At 38.9% G+C, this 17,123-nt stretch overlaps 1 protein-coding gene across 1 annotated transcript in view; it reads left to right on the forward strand.

Annotated features, from left to right (window-relative positions):
• The window catches only part of LOC127741221 (serine/threonine-protein phosphatase 7 long form homolog), a 32,125-nt gene that overhangs the window by 10,840 nt on the left and 4,162 nt on the right, over positions 1-17,123 (forward strand). The window contains exon 2 of the mRNA XM_052253281.1: positions 1,566-1,847. Coding sequence (XP_052109241.1) covers positions 1,566-1,847 — 282 coding nt within the window. The remainder of the gene's footprint in view (positions 1-1,565; positions 1,848-17,123) is intronic.

The following is a 17,123-nucleotide window of genomic DNA, read 5'->3' on the forward strand; positions in this document are numbered from 1 at the left end:
GGAATAGAATCCAGTGATTCTTTTGCGTATGTCACTAACGCCCCGCCTGCTAGGAGTTTGAAGCACGTCACAGTCATTCAATCATTGAATCCTACCCAGAATACCACAGACAAGGTTTAGACCTTCCGGATTCTCTTGAATGCCGCCATCAGTTCTAGCTTATACCACGAAGATCCCGATTAAAGAATCCAAGAGATAACTACTTAATCTAAGGTAGAACGGAGGTGGTTGTCAGGCACACGTTCATAGTTGAGAATGATGATGATTGTCACGGATCATCACATTCATCCGGGTTAAGAACAAGTATTATCTTGGAATGGAAGCAAGCATGATTAAATGAGAAACAGTAGTAATTGCATTAATCCATCAAGACACAGCAGAGCTCCTCACCCCCAACCATGGGGTTTAGAGACTCATGCCGTGGAAAGTACACAAGGAAAACGTGTAAAGTGTCATGAGATACAGATACAATGTCAAAAGATCCTATTAATAGTAAACTAGTAGCCTAGGGTCTACAGAAATGAGTAAATGACTTAAAAATCCACTTCCGGGCCCACTTAGTGTGTGCTTGGGTTGAGCAATGAAGCATTTTCGTGTAGAGACCTTTTCTGGAGTTAAACGCCAGCTTTCATGCCAGTTTGGGCATTTAACTCCAAGTTTTATGCCAGTTCCAGCGTTAAACGCTGGAATTTCTGAGGCTGTTTTGCCACGCCGGTTTGGGCCATCAAATCTCGGGCAAAGTATGGACTATCATATATTGCTGAAAAGCCCAGGATGTCTACTTTCCAACGCCGTTGAGAGCGCGCCAATTGGGCTTCTGTAACTCCAGAAAATCCACTTCGGGTGCAGGGAGGTCAGAATCCAACAGCATCTGCAGTCCTTTTTGGTCTCGGAATCAGATTTTTGCTCAGGACCCTCAATTTCAGCCAGAAAATACCTGAAATTACAGAAAAACACACAAACTCATAGTAAAGCCCAGAACAAACTCATAGTAAAGTCCAGAAAAGTGAATTTTAGCTAAAAACTAATAAAAATATACTAAAAACTAACTAGATCATACTAAAAACATGCTAAAAACAATGCCAAAAAGTGTATAAATTATCCGCTCATCACTTAGCCTGAAAAAAAGAAGCAGAAGACCTCAGAGACTGGTTCTTCCACTGCTGGGGAGGCCAACTTCGATGGTCCAAAGTTTGCAAGGAAGCACATCCTTCCTTTTAGTCAAATTTCCATGGATGATGCTTCCTTGCGTAACCATCTTCAAATTCTTGTTGGGGGGCGGGAAAATTTGGACGGCTGGAGTCTGCACTACCCTTCTTAATATACTGGAAAAACTCCTTTGAGCTCTTTTCAAAAAAACTATAGAGGACCTTCAGGGGAGGATTGTCCTATATCAGGAAGAGGAGAAGAGGCTGCAAGAGAAGAATTCCTGGTTGCAGGAGGAGGTTGCTCAGTTCCAGGATAGGAAGAAAAAGCTAATGGCCCAATGTGCATTGGTTGAGAGGATGAAGGAGAAGGCGGAGCAAAATTATGTCAGGTTTTTTTCTGAGAATATTGACATATAGAAGCAACCGGAGCTAAATCGAGAGGCCTATCAGGACTTTGAGGATTCTATAGTGGAGAGTTCGGAGGAGGCTTTTAGGGTGTTCAAGGAACAAGTCAGAGTTATCGCTCTCGGCTTGGACCTTTCCCCTCCCCATCTCGAAAAAATTGTTATTGATGGGGCCGTTGTCTCTCCTCCTCGTCCTGAAACAGATTTTGAGCTGAAGACTTGTGGGCAGCGTATTGTTGAGTCTCCTCCCCGTGAAGTGGAGCAACAGGAGGGATTCTTGCCGATTTCTTCTGAGGTTCCAACTTCTGCCCCCAAAGAGACCCTTCTGACTCCTGCAGCAGATCCGACTTCCATTTTCCTTGATGACTCTAATCCTTTTCTTGGTTCACAATTATTTCCAGCTACTAGGGCCTGGCTTGTGGGCCCTTTATGAACAATTTATTTTTTATGTGTTGGTGGGTGGTGGTTCATGACATTTTTTACCCTTAATAGAGTCGTTAACAAAAAAGTATTTGTTTTGTTGGTCTTTTTTGAATAAGGGCCTTTTAACAAAGTATTTTGATTATGCAGGCTTTGCGGATGTTTTGATGCTTTATCTTTTTAAGGTTTTTACGAAACCCTTTGCTTTTTCATGTGGAAAAACTTTTTCGTTATGTGGGCTGTTTTGTCTAAGTTTAGGCAATTACTGCCAAAAACTCTTTTAAAGACTTGAGAGAGCCTTCGCTTTTATTCCTGAGGGGTTTTTGTATCTCTTTTGGGTTCCATTATTTCAAACTTACATATCCAATTTTTTTTATTGAATTATTTTCATAACTTAGGTTATTTTTGCGATGCATTTTGTTTTCCTTGGGTTCTTCGACTTGTGAGTCGTTAGGGATATTGCCCTCGAGTTATCATGATCGTCTTTTATAACCTCTTTACACTGATTTGTACCTCGCTGACCATTCAGGTTGGTCAAAGGATTTTTACGTTTTTTCGAGCTTAAATCGGTGCATTTCATAGGATAATAAGGGTAATAACAGATTTGCAAAGAGATAAAATAAATTCTTATCAATTGATTGAGGTAACTTCTACAAGAGTTTGTTTTTTAGCTACTAAGGGTTTTAAGACTTTTAACCCTTAGTCCCTGCTTTGATGTCTCATTAAAACCTCCTTCAGGAAAATCTTTTTTTGGAAAAAAATCATGAAGTCGGGAAAAAGAGTACATCAGGGAGCGGAGTTCGCTTCTAACTATAATACCTCCTCATGTTGGAGGCATGCCATGATCTAGGGAGATCAGCACCGCTCAATTCGGACACCTTGTAATATCCCTTTCCAAGGACTTCACTTATCTTATATGGCGCTTTCCAATTGGCGGCGAGCTTTCCTTCGCCTAACTTGTTTACGCCTATGTCATTCCTAATCAGGACCAAGTCATCTGAGGCAAAGCTTCTACAAATGACTTTCTTGTTGTATCTGTTCGTCATCCTTTGTTTCAGTGCTGCTTCCCTTATCTAGGCTTGTTCTCAGACTTCAGGGAGTAGTTCAATTTCTTCTTTCTGTGCCTGAATATTGCCGACCTCATCATAGAACCACACCCTTGGACTTTGCTTGCTGACTTCACCAGGTATCATGGCTTCTATGCTATAAGCAAGTTGGAAGGGTGTTTCTCCAGTTGCTAATTGAGGTGTGGTTCGATAGGCCCACAACACTTGAGGGAGCTCCTCGACCCAAGCTCCATTTGCATCTTGAAGCCTTTTCTTCAATCCAGCCAATATGACTTTATTGGCTGCCTCAGCTTACCCATTTGCTTGTGGGTGCTCAACTGAGGTGAAGTGGTGTTTGATCTTCATGCTGGCTACCAAGTTTATGAATGTAGAGTCGGTGAATTGGGTTCCATTATCCGTGGTGATAGAATAGGGGATTCCGTACCGGGTAATGATGTTTTTGTAGAGGAACTTCCAACTTTTTTGGGCTGTAATGGAGGTCAGAGGTTCTGCTTCAATCCATTTTGTGAAGTAGTCTACTCCCACTATGAAGTATTTTATTTGTCTTGGCACTTGAGGAAAAGGTCCGAGTAGATCTAATCCCCATTCCGCAAAAGGCCATGGAAAAGTTATGCTTATGAGTTCCTCAGGGGGAGCGACATGAAAGTTAGCATGCATTTGGCATGGCTAACACTTCTTCACAAACTCGGTGGCATCCTTTTGCAAGGTCGGTCAATAGAACCCGGCTCGGATGACTTTCCTGGCCAAGGACCTTGCTCTAAGATGGTTCCCACAGATACCATTGTGCACCTCTTCCAAAACTTCTATTATCTTTGATGTCGGGACGCACTTTAATAATGTGTGGATATTCCTCTTCTATAGATGATATCTTTTACCAATGTATAGTTTTGTGCTTCTCTCCGGATTTTCTTAGCCTCTTTTTCCTCCTTGGGTAGGATTCGAATTTTATGTATTCGATTAAAGGGGTCATCCACCTGAGGTCCAAGTCGGATACCTCCAGGACATCTTGTTTAGCCTTTGTTTTTGTGACAGAGGATTCTTAGAGAGTTTCCTGGATCAGGCTTCTATTACTCCCTCCTGGCTTGGTACTTGCTAACATGGAGAGGGCGTCTGCTCTGCTGTTAAGATCTCGAGTTATGTGTCTGACCTCGGTCTCTGAGAATTGCCTAAGGTACTCCAAAGTTTTGTGCAAGTACCTTTTCATATTTGGATCATTAGCCTGGTACTCTCCATTAATTTAGGAAGTTACCACTTGAGAGTCACTGAAGATCACTACTTTGGTTGCACCGACTTCTTCTGCTAACTTCAACCCGGCAATCAAGGCTTCATATTCTGCCTGGTTATTGGAGGTCGGAAATTCAAACTTCAGGGAGACTTCTATTTGGGTTTTCTCTTGGTTGATTAGTATTATGCCTGCACCGCTTCCGATTTTGTTAGAAGAACCATCCACATACAATTCCCAAGTTGTGGAGGCCTCCTCTTAATCTCCTGCGTATTCTGCCATGAAGTTGGTTAGGCATTGGGCTTCAATTGTTGTCCGAGTTTCGTACCTTAGGTCGAACTCGGATAGCTCTATAGCCCACCATTCTGCCCGCAATGTCTGTTTTTTGAAGAATTTAATTCATGGGATGTTTCGTTTGAACTTTTACTGTATGAGCTTGAAAATAATGTCTTAGCCTTCGAGATGCCACTATTAAGGCGTATGCGAACTTCTCGAGTTTTTAGTACCTTAACTTGGGGCCTTGTAGAACTTTGCTGGTGAAGTACACAAGATGTTGTCTGACCTCGTCCTCTCGTATTAGTGCTGACGCTACAGCCTTTTTGGCTACAGATAAATACAAGACAAGTTCTTCTTTGATTTTAGGTTGGGTCAGAACCGGAGGTTGGCTTAAAAACCATTTGAACTCCTAAAAAGCTTCTTCGCGTTCAGGAGTCCATTTGAACTAGCATCCTTTTCTTAGTAGAGAAAAAAGTGGTAGGGATCCTAGTGCTGATCCTGCTAGAAATTTGGAGAGAGCTGCAAGTCGGCCGTTCAGTTGCTGGACCTCCCTTAAGCAGGTTGGGCTTTTCATTTTCAGGACTGCTCTGCACTTATCGGGGTTAGCTTCAATCCCTCTTTGTGTTAGCATGAACCCTAAAAATTTTTTAGCCTACACTGTAAAGGTGCACTATGTGGGGTTCAGTTTCATCTCGTGTGCCCTCATAGTGCTGAAGACCTCTGAGAGGTCGGTCAGGAGGTCCGCCTCATCCTTGGTTTTTATTAACATGTCGTCCACATATACTTCTATTAAACTCCCAAGGTGAGGTGCAAACACCTTGTTCATCAGCCTTTGGTATGTGGCTCCTGCATTTTTTAACCCAAAGGGCATGACCACATAGCAGTAATTCGCTATAGGCGTGATGAAAGATGTTTTTTCCTGATCCAGCCTATGCATCGGGATTTGATTATATCCGGTGTACGCATCAATGAACGACAAGTATTGATATCCCGAGTTGGAGTCTACCAAGGAATCAATATTTGGAAGAGAATATGGGTCCTTTGGACACGCCTTATTCAAGTCGGTGTAGTCAACACAGATCCTCCACTTGCCGTTCTGCTTCTTGACTAGCACTATGTTTGCCAGCCAGGCCGCATATTTGACCTCTCTGATGAAGCTGGCTTCTAAGAGGGCTTGTATTTGCTCTTCAACCACTTGAGCCCGTTCAAGACCGAGCTTCCGTCTTCTCTGCTAAACAGGTCGAGATCCTGGGTATACTGACAATTTGTGCGCCATGAGCTCAGGATCTATCCCAGGCATGTCAGAGGCTTTCCAAGCAAAGAAGTCAGAATTTTCTTGTAGGAGCCTTACCAGCTTCTACTTCATATCTTCTTTTAAATTTGCTCCTATGTTGGTATTTTTTCCGTCCTCTTGCCCGATCTGCACTTCTTCAGTCTTCCCTCCAGACTGTGGTCACAATTCTTCTTTAGCTCGGGGGTGTTAACCTCCTTGCCTTTACCTCTCAGGTTTAGGCTTTTGTTGTAGCATTTTCACGCCAGCTTCTAGTCTCCCATGATGGTTGCTATTCCCTCTGGTGTTGGGAATTTCATGCAAAGATGGGGGCTGGATACCACTGCTCCAAGACGATTTAGGGTTATTATACCTATTAAGACATTATAGGCCGAGCCCACATCAACGACTATGAAGTCTATGCTTAGAGTTTTGGATTCCATCCCCTTTCCAAAAGTTGTATGTAGGGGTATAAATCCTAATAGTTTTATAGGTGTGTCCCCCAATCCGTAGAGGATGTCAGGGTATGCTCTTAACTCTTTTTCATCCAATCCCAGCTTGTCGAACGCTGGTTTGAACAGGATGTCTGTCGAGATCCCCTGGTCGACCAGCGTTCTGTGTAGATGGGCGTTGGCGAGAATCATAGTAATCACCACCAGGTCGTCATATTCGGGAACAATACCCTGCCCGTCTTTGGTGCGATATTTTACAACCCACAAACTAATCGGCAAGTGCACCGGATCGTACCAAGTAATACCTTACGTGAGTAAGGGTTGATCCCACGAGGATTGATGGACTAAGCAATAATGATTGATTGATTGGCTTAGTTAGGCAAGCAGAAAAGGGTTTGGAGATATTCAAAAGGTTTAAATTCGAACTCAGAATATCAAAAGGATAGACAAATAAATAAGTTGGGAATAAAATATGGAGAAAACAGTTAAGGCTTCAGAGTTATCTATTTTTCCGGATTGATTTTTCTTACTAACTATTTTAATCATGCAAGATTTAGTTCATGGCAAACTATATGTGACTAGACCCTAATTCCTTAGACCTTCCTAGTCTCCTCTAAAATTCATTAACTGCCAATTCCTTGGTCAATTAATTCCAATTAGAAGGTGATGATCAAATTCCAGTTTATATGCCACAAGAATCCTAATTATCCAAAAATAAGGGGATTATATGTCACGTATCCCGTTAAATACAAACAATTAGAAATTCAGGATAATATGTTTTCAAGCTGTTGTTCAAGTAAAGAGCTTTTCCAAGTTTTACAAGAACTCAATTAGAACATGGGTCATACTTCCGTTCCACCCAAATTCATAAAATAAAGAACGAAAACAATTATTGAAATATAAATCAAAACATGGATTAAATTAGAAAGATCAAACGAATCAATCCATACAAATAGATAGAGCTCCTAACCTTAACAATGGAGGATTAGTTGCTCAGGGTTCAGAGAAGAAAACTAGGATTCTGGTAAAAAATGTACAGAGTTCCAATCTGATGGCATCTAAATTCCTATTTATAACTAATCCTAATAAATTTAAAATATAATTATCTAAAATTAAAAATAATATCTTTTCCTAAAAATAATATTTAAATTTAAATTCGAATTAATTAACAAGTCTTCTGCTGATGGGTGGAGACCACTTGATTTATCCATTCTGCAGCTTCTAATCTGTATTTTTTGGGCTGGAAACTGGGTCAAAATAGCCTAGAAATCGCCCCCAGCGTTTTTCTGCATTTTTCTGCACGTGGCACATGTCACGCGTACATGTCAGTCACGCGGACGTATCGATGATCTTTTCTGCGAGTCACACGGACACGTCGGTCACGCGCGCGCGTCGCTAAGCAAATCTTCAATTCATGCATACGCGTCAGTCATGCGCACGCATCGCCATTGATACCTCCAAATCACGCGCACACGTCAAGCATGCGTGCGCATCGCTCCTCGCAGCCATCTCCTTTGATTCTTATGATGCAGAAACTCCATAAAATCCAGCCGAATGCTACCTAAAATAAATAAAATTACACAAAACTCAAAATAGCATCCATAGTGGCTAAAATATATTTAATTCTTAATTAAACTCAACAAATTAGATGCAAATTCACTACGAAAAGATAGAAAAGATGCTCACGCATCACAACACCAAACTTAAACTGTTGCTTGTTCTCAAGCAACCAAAACTAATATAAGCTTAGGATGTGAATTTGCCTGAGAATGAGAGTTCGATTAAACTCATGTCTCTTTTTATAGTGGGGTTTATAAATATAATCCTGGATAGGTTTGGCATCTCACTCTCCTTTGAATCAGGAGGATGTCATTGTCATTCGGAATTAGAATCCGGATAATATTATGAATTCTCTATTCTTTATATTTCAGTTTAATCCTTGAACACAACAAAATTTAGTTTAATTTATTTTTCTTTGGTGCTTTGCACCTTGAGACTAGCCGTGACTTTAAATGTTTTGTCTTAAGGATTACTTGACACAGAAACACCACAAACACTTAACTGGGGGACTTTCTTTGAGTCCTGATTTTTCTTTCAATTACTCCCAGACAGTGGTGCTCAAAGCCTTTAGCATACTCTGTTAAATGCACTTGGTCTCGACTCTAAGTGTTCTGTCTCAAGGATTACTTGACACAATCATACCACAAACATATGACTAGGAAAACAACTCTTTGAGCTTTTAATCATGTCTGACCTCCTTAGTCATTGATGCTCAGAGTCTTGGACCTTGCTTTTATTATTTATGTATTTATTTATTTATTTATTTAATTTTTTTGTTTCTTTTGCTTCAAGGATTAAATTTTTGTTTATTTCAGATAGGTCATAATTATTCTCTAAATTCCTGTTTCTTATACATCAACATCCCTTGATTCAAATTCAAATATGCACTGTTCATATCATATATTCAAAAATCACAGAGAATACCACCACCTTTAAGTAAATAAGATTATTCTTAAAATTAACTCAATTTCTCACGTAATACATCACTTCTGTATTTTTTTATTTGAGTTCAAGCTCAGTGAGTAATACATGAGACAACTTTTCAGAATTAAAACAATTAAGAGAAAACTAAACTAGTCCTAGGATTCTAACTAATAAAGGATCATGAAACAAACAAAGAAAAATAGCAAAAAACTGGGACATAACATAGGAAAAGAGGGGAGGAATAAAAAAATGAAAGGAACTTAACCACCTTAATTATCCTAGCAGTCGCTTTATTCTTCAGGTTGTGCTCCTCTGTGAAGATGATTCGCCTCCCTTTTGGTGCCATAGGAATAAATAGAAAACCCTTAAGCGAAGCGTCAACACCAAACTTAAAGGTTTGCTTGTCCTCAAGCAAAGAAGAACTGAAAATAAAAACAAATAGTGAGAGGAAAGAAAAAAATATAAAGATAAAAGAACAAGAGAGAATTAGGAGTGGGAGAGAGAGAAAGAAAAGTGAAAACTGTGCAGCGAACAACTGTAGTTGTACGGCGAAGGCGACGCGTACGCGTGGGTCGCGAATTTTCTTTAGAACGCGTTAGCATCAGGCACGCGTCTGCGTGCCATGGGTTTTGTGCGATTCACGCGAATCCAGCCGCGCGCACGCGTAACTCTCTGTTCGTGTGGCTTAGGAACCAATAATTTCATACGACGCGTGCGCGTCATGCACGCGCACGCGTGGAGGGCCATTTATGCAAATGACGCGCACGCGTCAGGGACGCGTACGCATGAGTAAATTTGTGCCTCTAGCACACTTCCAGCCCCAATCCAGCACAACTCTCTGCCTAACATATATTTACGTCGAAATTCAAGGTCACGCGTATGTGTCAGTGACGCGTACGCGTGGAGTGCCAAAATCACGAATGACGCGCACGCGTCATGGACGCGTACGCGTGAGCTTGTTTGTGCGAAAGGCTTCATTCTGGCGCCACTCTTGCGCAACTCTCTGTTCATATTTATTTTTCACGCACATGCATATGATGCGTACGCGTCAGCGACGCTTGCGCGTCATATGCTCCTCTTCTCTTTTTTTAATTATCCAGTTATTGTTCTAAAATAGCTGCATGATCAGAAAATTAGTAAGAACTCAATAAAAATCAAATAAGCAAGAAAACTACTGCTACGAAAAATAACTAAGAATGAAAAGAAACGATCATACCATGGTGGGTTGTCTCCCACCAAGCACTTTTAGTTAAAGTCCTTAAGTTGGACATGTGTTGAGCTCCTTGTCATGGTGGCTTGTGCTTGTACTGATCCAGGAACCTCCACCAATGTTTGTAATTCCAATGGCTACCGGGATCCCAAACTAAGCGCATAACGCCTTCGAGCAAGTTGAAACAAGTGACAGGACCCCAAGAGTATTGATTGTGGGAATGAATCCCAGGGTCCCAAACCTTACTCTTACATTCATCTTCTTGTGGATCACCATTGTTCTCACCGGGTGGCAAGCAATCTGAATTCTCACAGAGACATCCAAACAACCTTCTAGACCCATTTAATTGAGCTCTACACCAATCCTTGCATTTTAATTTGGAGCATGCAACCATGTTGAACCTTGCTTGACAACTCTTGCGACTAACCATCTTTCTCTTACTCTTAATGCCACAAATAGCTCTAAGTTGACCATCCGTCTCTAGTAGCCCATATTCAAGAGGAAAAGTAAAGGTTAAGGATGGGAATTTTACCCACTTGAATGTTGTATTGGTTGGTGATGGCTTTGGAAGAGGTCTTGCAAGCTCCACTCCCTTGTGTTCTTCTTTGAATTCTTCTACCTCTTTGCAAGCTTCCTCAATTTCAACCTCTTCCTCTTGGTATCTTTCTTCTAATTCAATCTCTTCTTCATTGCTTACCAAGGGCATGGGAGGCTGTGCATCTTCCTCTTCTTCCATATGTGAGGGTGAAAAGTTCTCTAATTCACTGGAGTATAAACTCCTTTGATTGGTTTCCTCACTTTCTTCCATAGGATCTTGCATTGTATCTTTTGGGAAGGAATTTGCTTGTTCTTTTTCCTGGTTCTTAATCATCGTCTGAACATAATTCTCTACATTTTTGACACTCATCTTTATATCATGTAGGAATTCTTTCATGAGAAGCTCAAGATCTGATGGTATTTGAGATGAATAAGGAGATTGTGGCTCTTCATATGAATAAGAAGGAGATTATGGTTCTTGATATGAATAGGGAGATGGTGGCTTTTGGTATGGGTAGAAAGATGATGGTTCTTGATATGGATAGAAAGATGATGGTTCTTGATATGAATAATGAGATGGTGGTTCTTGATATGAATATGGAGGTGGTGGCTCTGGATAGTTGGAACATGGAGCATTGAAGTCTCTTTAGTTTTGACCGTGCCAACCAAAATTTGGATTGCTCCTCCATCCACCATAATATGAATCACTACTCGGGTGTGAGTAGTAACCCATGTGATCTCTCTCCATTATTTTTCCTTAGCACAACACACCAAACAGAATTAAACGCACCATGTGGTAAACAGAAAAGTAAAGAAGACAGAACAGAAATTTTTTTTTTTGGAAAAGGAATAAAATAAAGAATAATAAAATAAATAAAAATTCGAAAATAAATGAAAAGAAGTAAACTATAAATTCTAAAAGTTAAACAAAGAAAGATACTAGGATTTTTTTTAAAAAAAATAAATTATTATTTTTTTTAGAAAAATTACTACGGGGACACCAAACTTAATTTCAAAAATTAAGAGAAAAAATTTTTAAATAAAATAAATCAAAATAAATATATATATATTTTTTCAAAAAATTTTTAAAAATAGATTTTAATAAAATTAAAAATAAAACACCTAATCTAAGCAATCAAACAACTGATAGTTGTTAATCATAGTCAATCCTCGGCAACGGCGCCAAAAACTTGATGTGGTATTTTACAACCCACAAACTAACCGGCAAGTACACCGGGTCGTACCAAGTAATACCTTACGTGAGTAAGGGTCGATCCCACGAGGATTGATGGACTAATCAACAATGATTGATTGATTGGCTTAGTTAGGCAAGCAGAAAAGGGTTTGGAGATATTCAAAAGGTTTAAATTCGAACTCAGAATATCAAAAGGATAGACAAATAAATAAGTTGGGAATAAAATATGGAGAAAACAGTTAAGGCTTCAGAGTTATCTATTTTTCCGGATTGATTTTTCTTACTAACTATTTTAATCATGCAAGATTCAATTCATGGCAAACTATATGTGACTAGACCCTAATTCCTTAGACCTTCCTAGTCTCCTCTAAAATTCATTAACTGCCAATTCCTTGGTCAATTAATTCCAATTAGAAGGTGATGATCAACTTCCATTTTATATGCCACAAGAATCCTAATTATCCAAAAATAAGGGGATTATATGTCACGTATCCCGTTAAATACAAACAATTAGAAATTCAGGATAATATGTTTTCAAGCTGTTGTTCAAGTAAATAGTTTTTCCAAGTTTTACAAGAACTCAATTAGAACATGGGTCATACTTCCGTTCCACCCAAATTCATAAAATAAAGAACAAAAACAATTATTGAAATATAAATCAAAACATGGATTAAATTAGAAAGATCAAACGAATCAATCCATACAAATAGATAGAGCTCCTAACCTTAACAATGGAGGATTAGTTGCTCATGGTTCAGAGAAGAAAACTAAGATTCTGGTAAAAAATGTACAGAGTTCCAATCTGATGGCATCTAAATTCCTATTTATAACTAATCCTAATAAATTTAGAATCTAATTATCTAAAATTAAAAATAATATATTTTCCTAAAAATAAGATTTGAATTTAAATTCGAATTAATTAACAAGTCTTCAGCTGATGGGTGGGGACCACTTGATTTGTCCATTCTGCAGCTTCTAATCTATGTTTTATGAGTTGAAAATTGGGTCAAAACAGCCCAGAAATTGCTCCCAGCATTTTTCTGTGTTTTTCTGCACGTGGCGCATGTCACGCGTACGCGTCAGTCACGCGGACGCGTCGATGGTCTTTTCTGCGAGTCACGCGGACGCGTCGGTCACGCGCACGCGTACGCGTCAGTCATGCACACGCGTCGCCATGGATACCTCCAAATCACACGCACACGTGCACATCGTTCCTCGCAGCCATCTCCTTTGATTATTGTGCTGCAGAAACTCCATCAAATCCAGCCGAATGCTACCTAAAATAAATAAAATTGCACAAAACTCAAAATAGCATCCATAGTGGCTAAAATATATTTAATTCTTAATTAAACTCAATAAATTAGATGCAAATTCACTAGGAAAAGATAGGGAAGATGCTCACGCATCAGTCTTCTTTAGTGAAAGAAATGGTTGGGAGGTCGGGTAAGTCACTTCCGACTTGGTAAACCTCCTTCAGATGTCTTTTACGAGATGACTTGGTGAGTCCTCCCCCAACCAACCCTCCTGAGATTGTATGTATATGCCGTTCCGGGGTCCGCGGTGGTGGTTCTCTCCAATCTTCCTCATCTTGTTTCCTCTTTCCATGATGGTCCGACCTTTCCATGAGATATCTATCAAGCCGACCTTCCTTGGCCAGCTTTTCTATCACATTTTTCAAGTCGTAACAATCATTTGTTAAGTGCCCATATAACTTGTGATATTCACAGTATTTGCTATGACTTCTCCCCTTCTTGTTCTTGATGGGTCGAGGGGGAGGTAACTTTTCAGTGTGACAAATTTTCCTGTAGATATCGACTAGGAAAACTCGTAGGGGAGTGTAAGAATGATATCTTCTGGGCCTCTCAGACCTGACTTCTTCTTTCTTCTTGGGCTCCCTCTCTTTTTCCCTTGATGAGTTGGGGTGTCCAGATCGCCAGCTTGGTTTCCATAGTCTGGTATTTTTTTCATATTAATGTACTTTTCTGCTCTTTCTTATACATCGCTCAAGGAAGTCGGATGCCTTTTTGAGATGGATTGAGAGAATGGGCCTTCTTAGAGTTCATTCACTAGGCTCATGATTACTGCTTCTGTAGACAGGTCTTGTATTTCTAGGCACGCCTTATTGAATCTTTTCATGTAGTCTCTCAGGGATTTTCTGATCTCTTGTTTCACTCCCAGGAGACTAGGTGTGTGCTTGACTTTATCCTTTTGAATTAAAAACCGCATAAGGAACTTACGCGAGAGGTCATCAAAGCTGGTGACCGACCTTAGGGGGAAGCTATCGAACCATTTCATCGCCGCCTTTGTCAAAGTCGTTGGAAAGGCTTTGCAGCAGGTAGCATCAGAGGCGTCGGCTAAGTACATCCGACTTTTGAAGTTGCTCAGGTGATGCTTTGGGTTGGTGGTCCCGTCGTACAGATCCATGTCAGGGCTTTTGAAATTTCTTGGAACTTTTGTCCCCATGATATCTTCACTACACGGATCTTCACCCCCCGATGGGGTATCTTCTCGGTCAGCGCGAGAGCTCCTACCTCGAAGGTTAGATTCTAATCTTAAGAGTTTTTCCTCAAGCTCTTTCCGTCGCTCAACTTCTCTCCTTAGGTTTCTCTCCGCTTTCCTCTGTCGCTCTAGTTCTTGTTCCAGCTATTCTAACTATCCTTGGTGGCCGTGGAGCAGCCCCATGAGATCGACAGCGTGAGGTTGTTCCTCTTTTTCTGGTTTGTGTACCCCAAAGGAAATTCCCCTTGGGTCTTTCACACCTGAGGGACCTTCTCAGTATTGGCTATTCGCTCCTTGCAGAGATATTATAGCTCTGTCGTTGTTAACCGCATCTTGATGTTCTTGCTCAGATTCGGATGCAGTATGTCCGTCCTCATTCTGGTCATCCGCCATTATAAGGTGATCTCTCAAGTCCCCAGAAACGATGCAAATGTTACGTGGGTAACTTGAGATAGGTGGATTGGGTTTGACGGACTAGCCCAAATGTCAGTGGGAGGTGGCCTCCGACTGGTTCAAGTCTGGGAGCCGCCGTCCTAGTTAGGTGTTTGAAGGAATGGGAGGTGGTACCTACAAAGACACTCTGATGCCTAAGTTAGCAAGGGATAAGCTGGTTTCGAGAGTATTGGAACTTGGTTTTACCTGAGTGTGTCAGTGTATTTATAGTGATCATCCAATAACTACCGTTGGAGTAGTTCCACTTCAGAAGGTGGATAACCGTCCCTTCATTTTAGGGTTGTTGAGATATTGCTTCTGAAAGAGTAGATGAGAGATTCTAGGGGGCAGTTACTTATTTGAATAAGTGTCATCTGCCAGCTCATGTCGAGCCAGACCTCTTTGGGAAGGAGCTTATGTCGAGCCCGACCTCTTTCGAGTAGTTCGGATAAGTGGTGAAGGCCAGCGTTTGGGTTTGACCTTTTTTACTTACTTGGACCTGGACCATAATATTGGGTTGGGATATGAACAGGAGGTATCGATCAAACTTGTATAAAGATTTTAGTTTGGAGAGCAAATACGACTCCTAAAAAAAACCAAAAAAATATATTCGACCTAAAAATTATTTAACATTAGTATCAGACCGACCTATGTCAAAATATTTATGACAAATTACAACACAAGAGAATAGATAAAGCTAAAAAATATACAATTAACAAAGTAAAGAGCTCGCAAATAAAATGACCAAAGAAAAAGAATAAGGTTATGTAAAAACAAAAATAATAAAAAGAAAAATAAATAAATTAAATAAGAAATATAAATGAAATAATAAGTGGATTGAAGTTTAAAAAAACATAGAAGAAAATTAAAGTAATAAAAATGAATTGAAACTTAAAAGGAAACAAACAAAATAATAGTAAAAACTCAGGTGCAGTCAATTTTATGTGAAGTTGATAGCTAATAGCCGTTAAATAATTTGATTAATTTAACTAAATTTTTATCTAATAATTTTCAATTATCAACTTCACATGAAATTTACTGTAGTTGAATTTTACTTAAAATAATAAAAGAAGAGTAATTTTGGACACTCATATATATTTGTACTCTCTTTTTCTTTTATTGTGTGAGTGTGACCGAAAATTTACAAAATTTTATATGATAATGTAGTGTTCAAATTAAAATTCCTATTACTTCTGTATTTTTCCTCTTTATAAATTATAAGGATAAATTTATAGAGTGTTTTTTTTTACACAATTTAATTTTCTTTTATTTTTCAAGTCATGATAACTCTGTCTTAATCATTAAGAATTATGACTCTTAAGTTTGACGTCCTATATCTTATAATTTTACTTTAATTTTCAAGCCTCGTATTTTATATAATGTTTTTAGATAAAATCACGTGTGATTGTTATATATTTCGACCTCATAAGGTATTAACTCGATTTTCCATGTTTTTTTTCACTTTTTATGATAAATCGAACTTGGTGTTAATACTCTATGAGAATAACTCGTGTTTGACATTTCGATCTGCATTCTCATAGAACAATTCGTGTTACAATCCTTTAACCTATACATTGATTCATTTATTATGTGGGTCAAAACGACCATAATCGAATTGTTTGTGATGTTGAATTTTGTACTAAGAGTAATAATCTCTATAAAAATATAAAATTATAGATAATTTGATACATATATACTATAGAATAAACATCTCTTACAATAATTCTTTGAATTATAGAAGCATCCCATGTACTAGGGTCCTCATTTGTGAGCATTGTTGCACACAAAATTATGATGTCATGAATTTTGTGGACCACGTGCACATCACATGCTTTCAAATAATTAGGGCACCGGCAATATTGGGCATGGTACTAATTCGTTTATTTAATTAGTTGTACTACTAGTAATTAAGCTTACAAATGGAGTTTTATGTGATGAAACCAATATGCTGGTAATGCAAAAAAATGAGCTGGCTATGCATTTATAGTCAACAAAATGGTACTGAAGGCAATGAAAATGTTGGTGCAAATGGCCAAGCTAGGGTCCACTTTTATTTCTTTTATTATTATTATTATTATTACAAACAAAAACAACAACAACAACGAAGTCTTGTCCCACTAGGTAGGGTCAGCTACATGGATCAAACGACTTCACTATATACACTAAAGTGAGTAAAGTACCTCTCCAACTTGAGATTACATAACCACCACATTAATGAAAGGTGAAACCAAGTGGGGAAAATGAAAGGAAAGTGTATCTCTCAAGTTCTTGTTTGGCCTATATCATTGAGGAGAATTCTAAAATACTACATCATATATATGTATTTAAAGAAAAAACAATATTAATCACATAAAATATAAAAATAAAAGCATGTATATAATAAAATATTAATAGTTTAACAGGTACTATCGTATTTATTTTAATAATATTTTATCATTTTTTAAGTTTAATTATTGTGTATTAATAATTTTAAAAATTATATTATTTAATTAGATGTATATATTTGT

Source organism: Arachis duranensis, chromosome 8, assembly GCF_000817695.3.
Source record: "Arachis duranensis cultivar V14167 chromosome 8, aradu.V14167.gnm2.J7QH, whole genome shotgun sequence".
Taxonomy (NCBI): Eukaryota; Viridiplantae; Streptophyta; class Magnoliopsida; order Fabales; family Fabaceae; genus Arachis; species Arachis duranensis.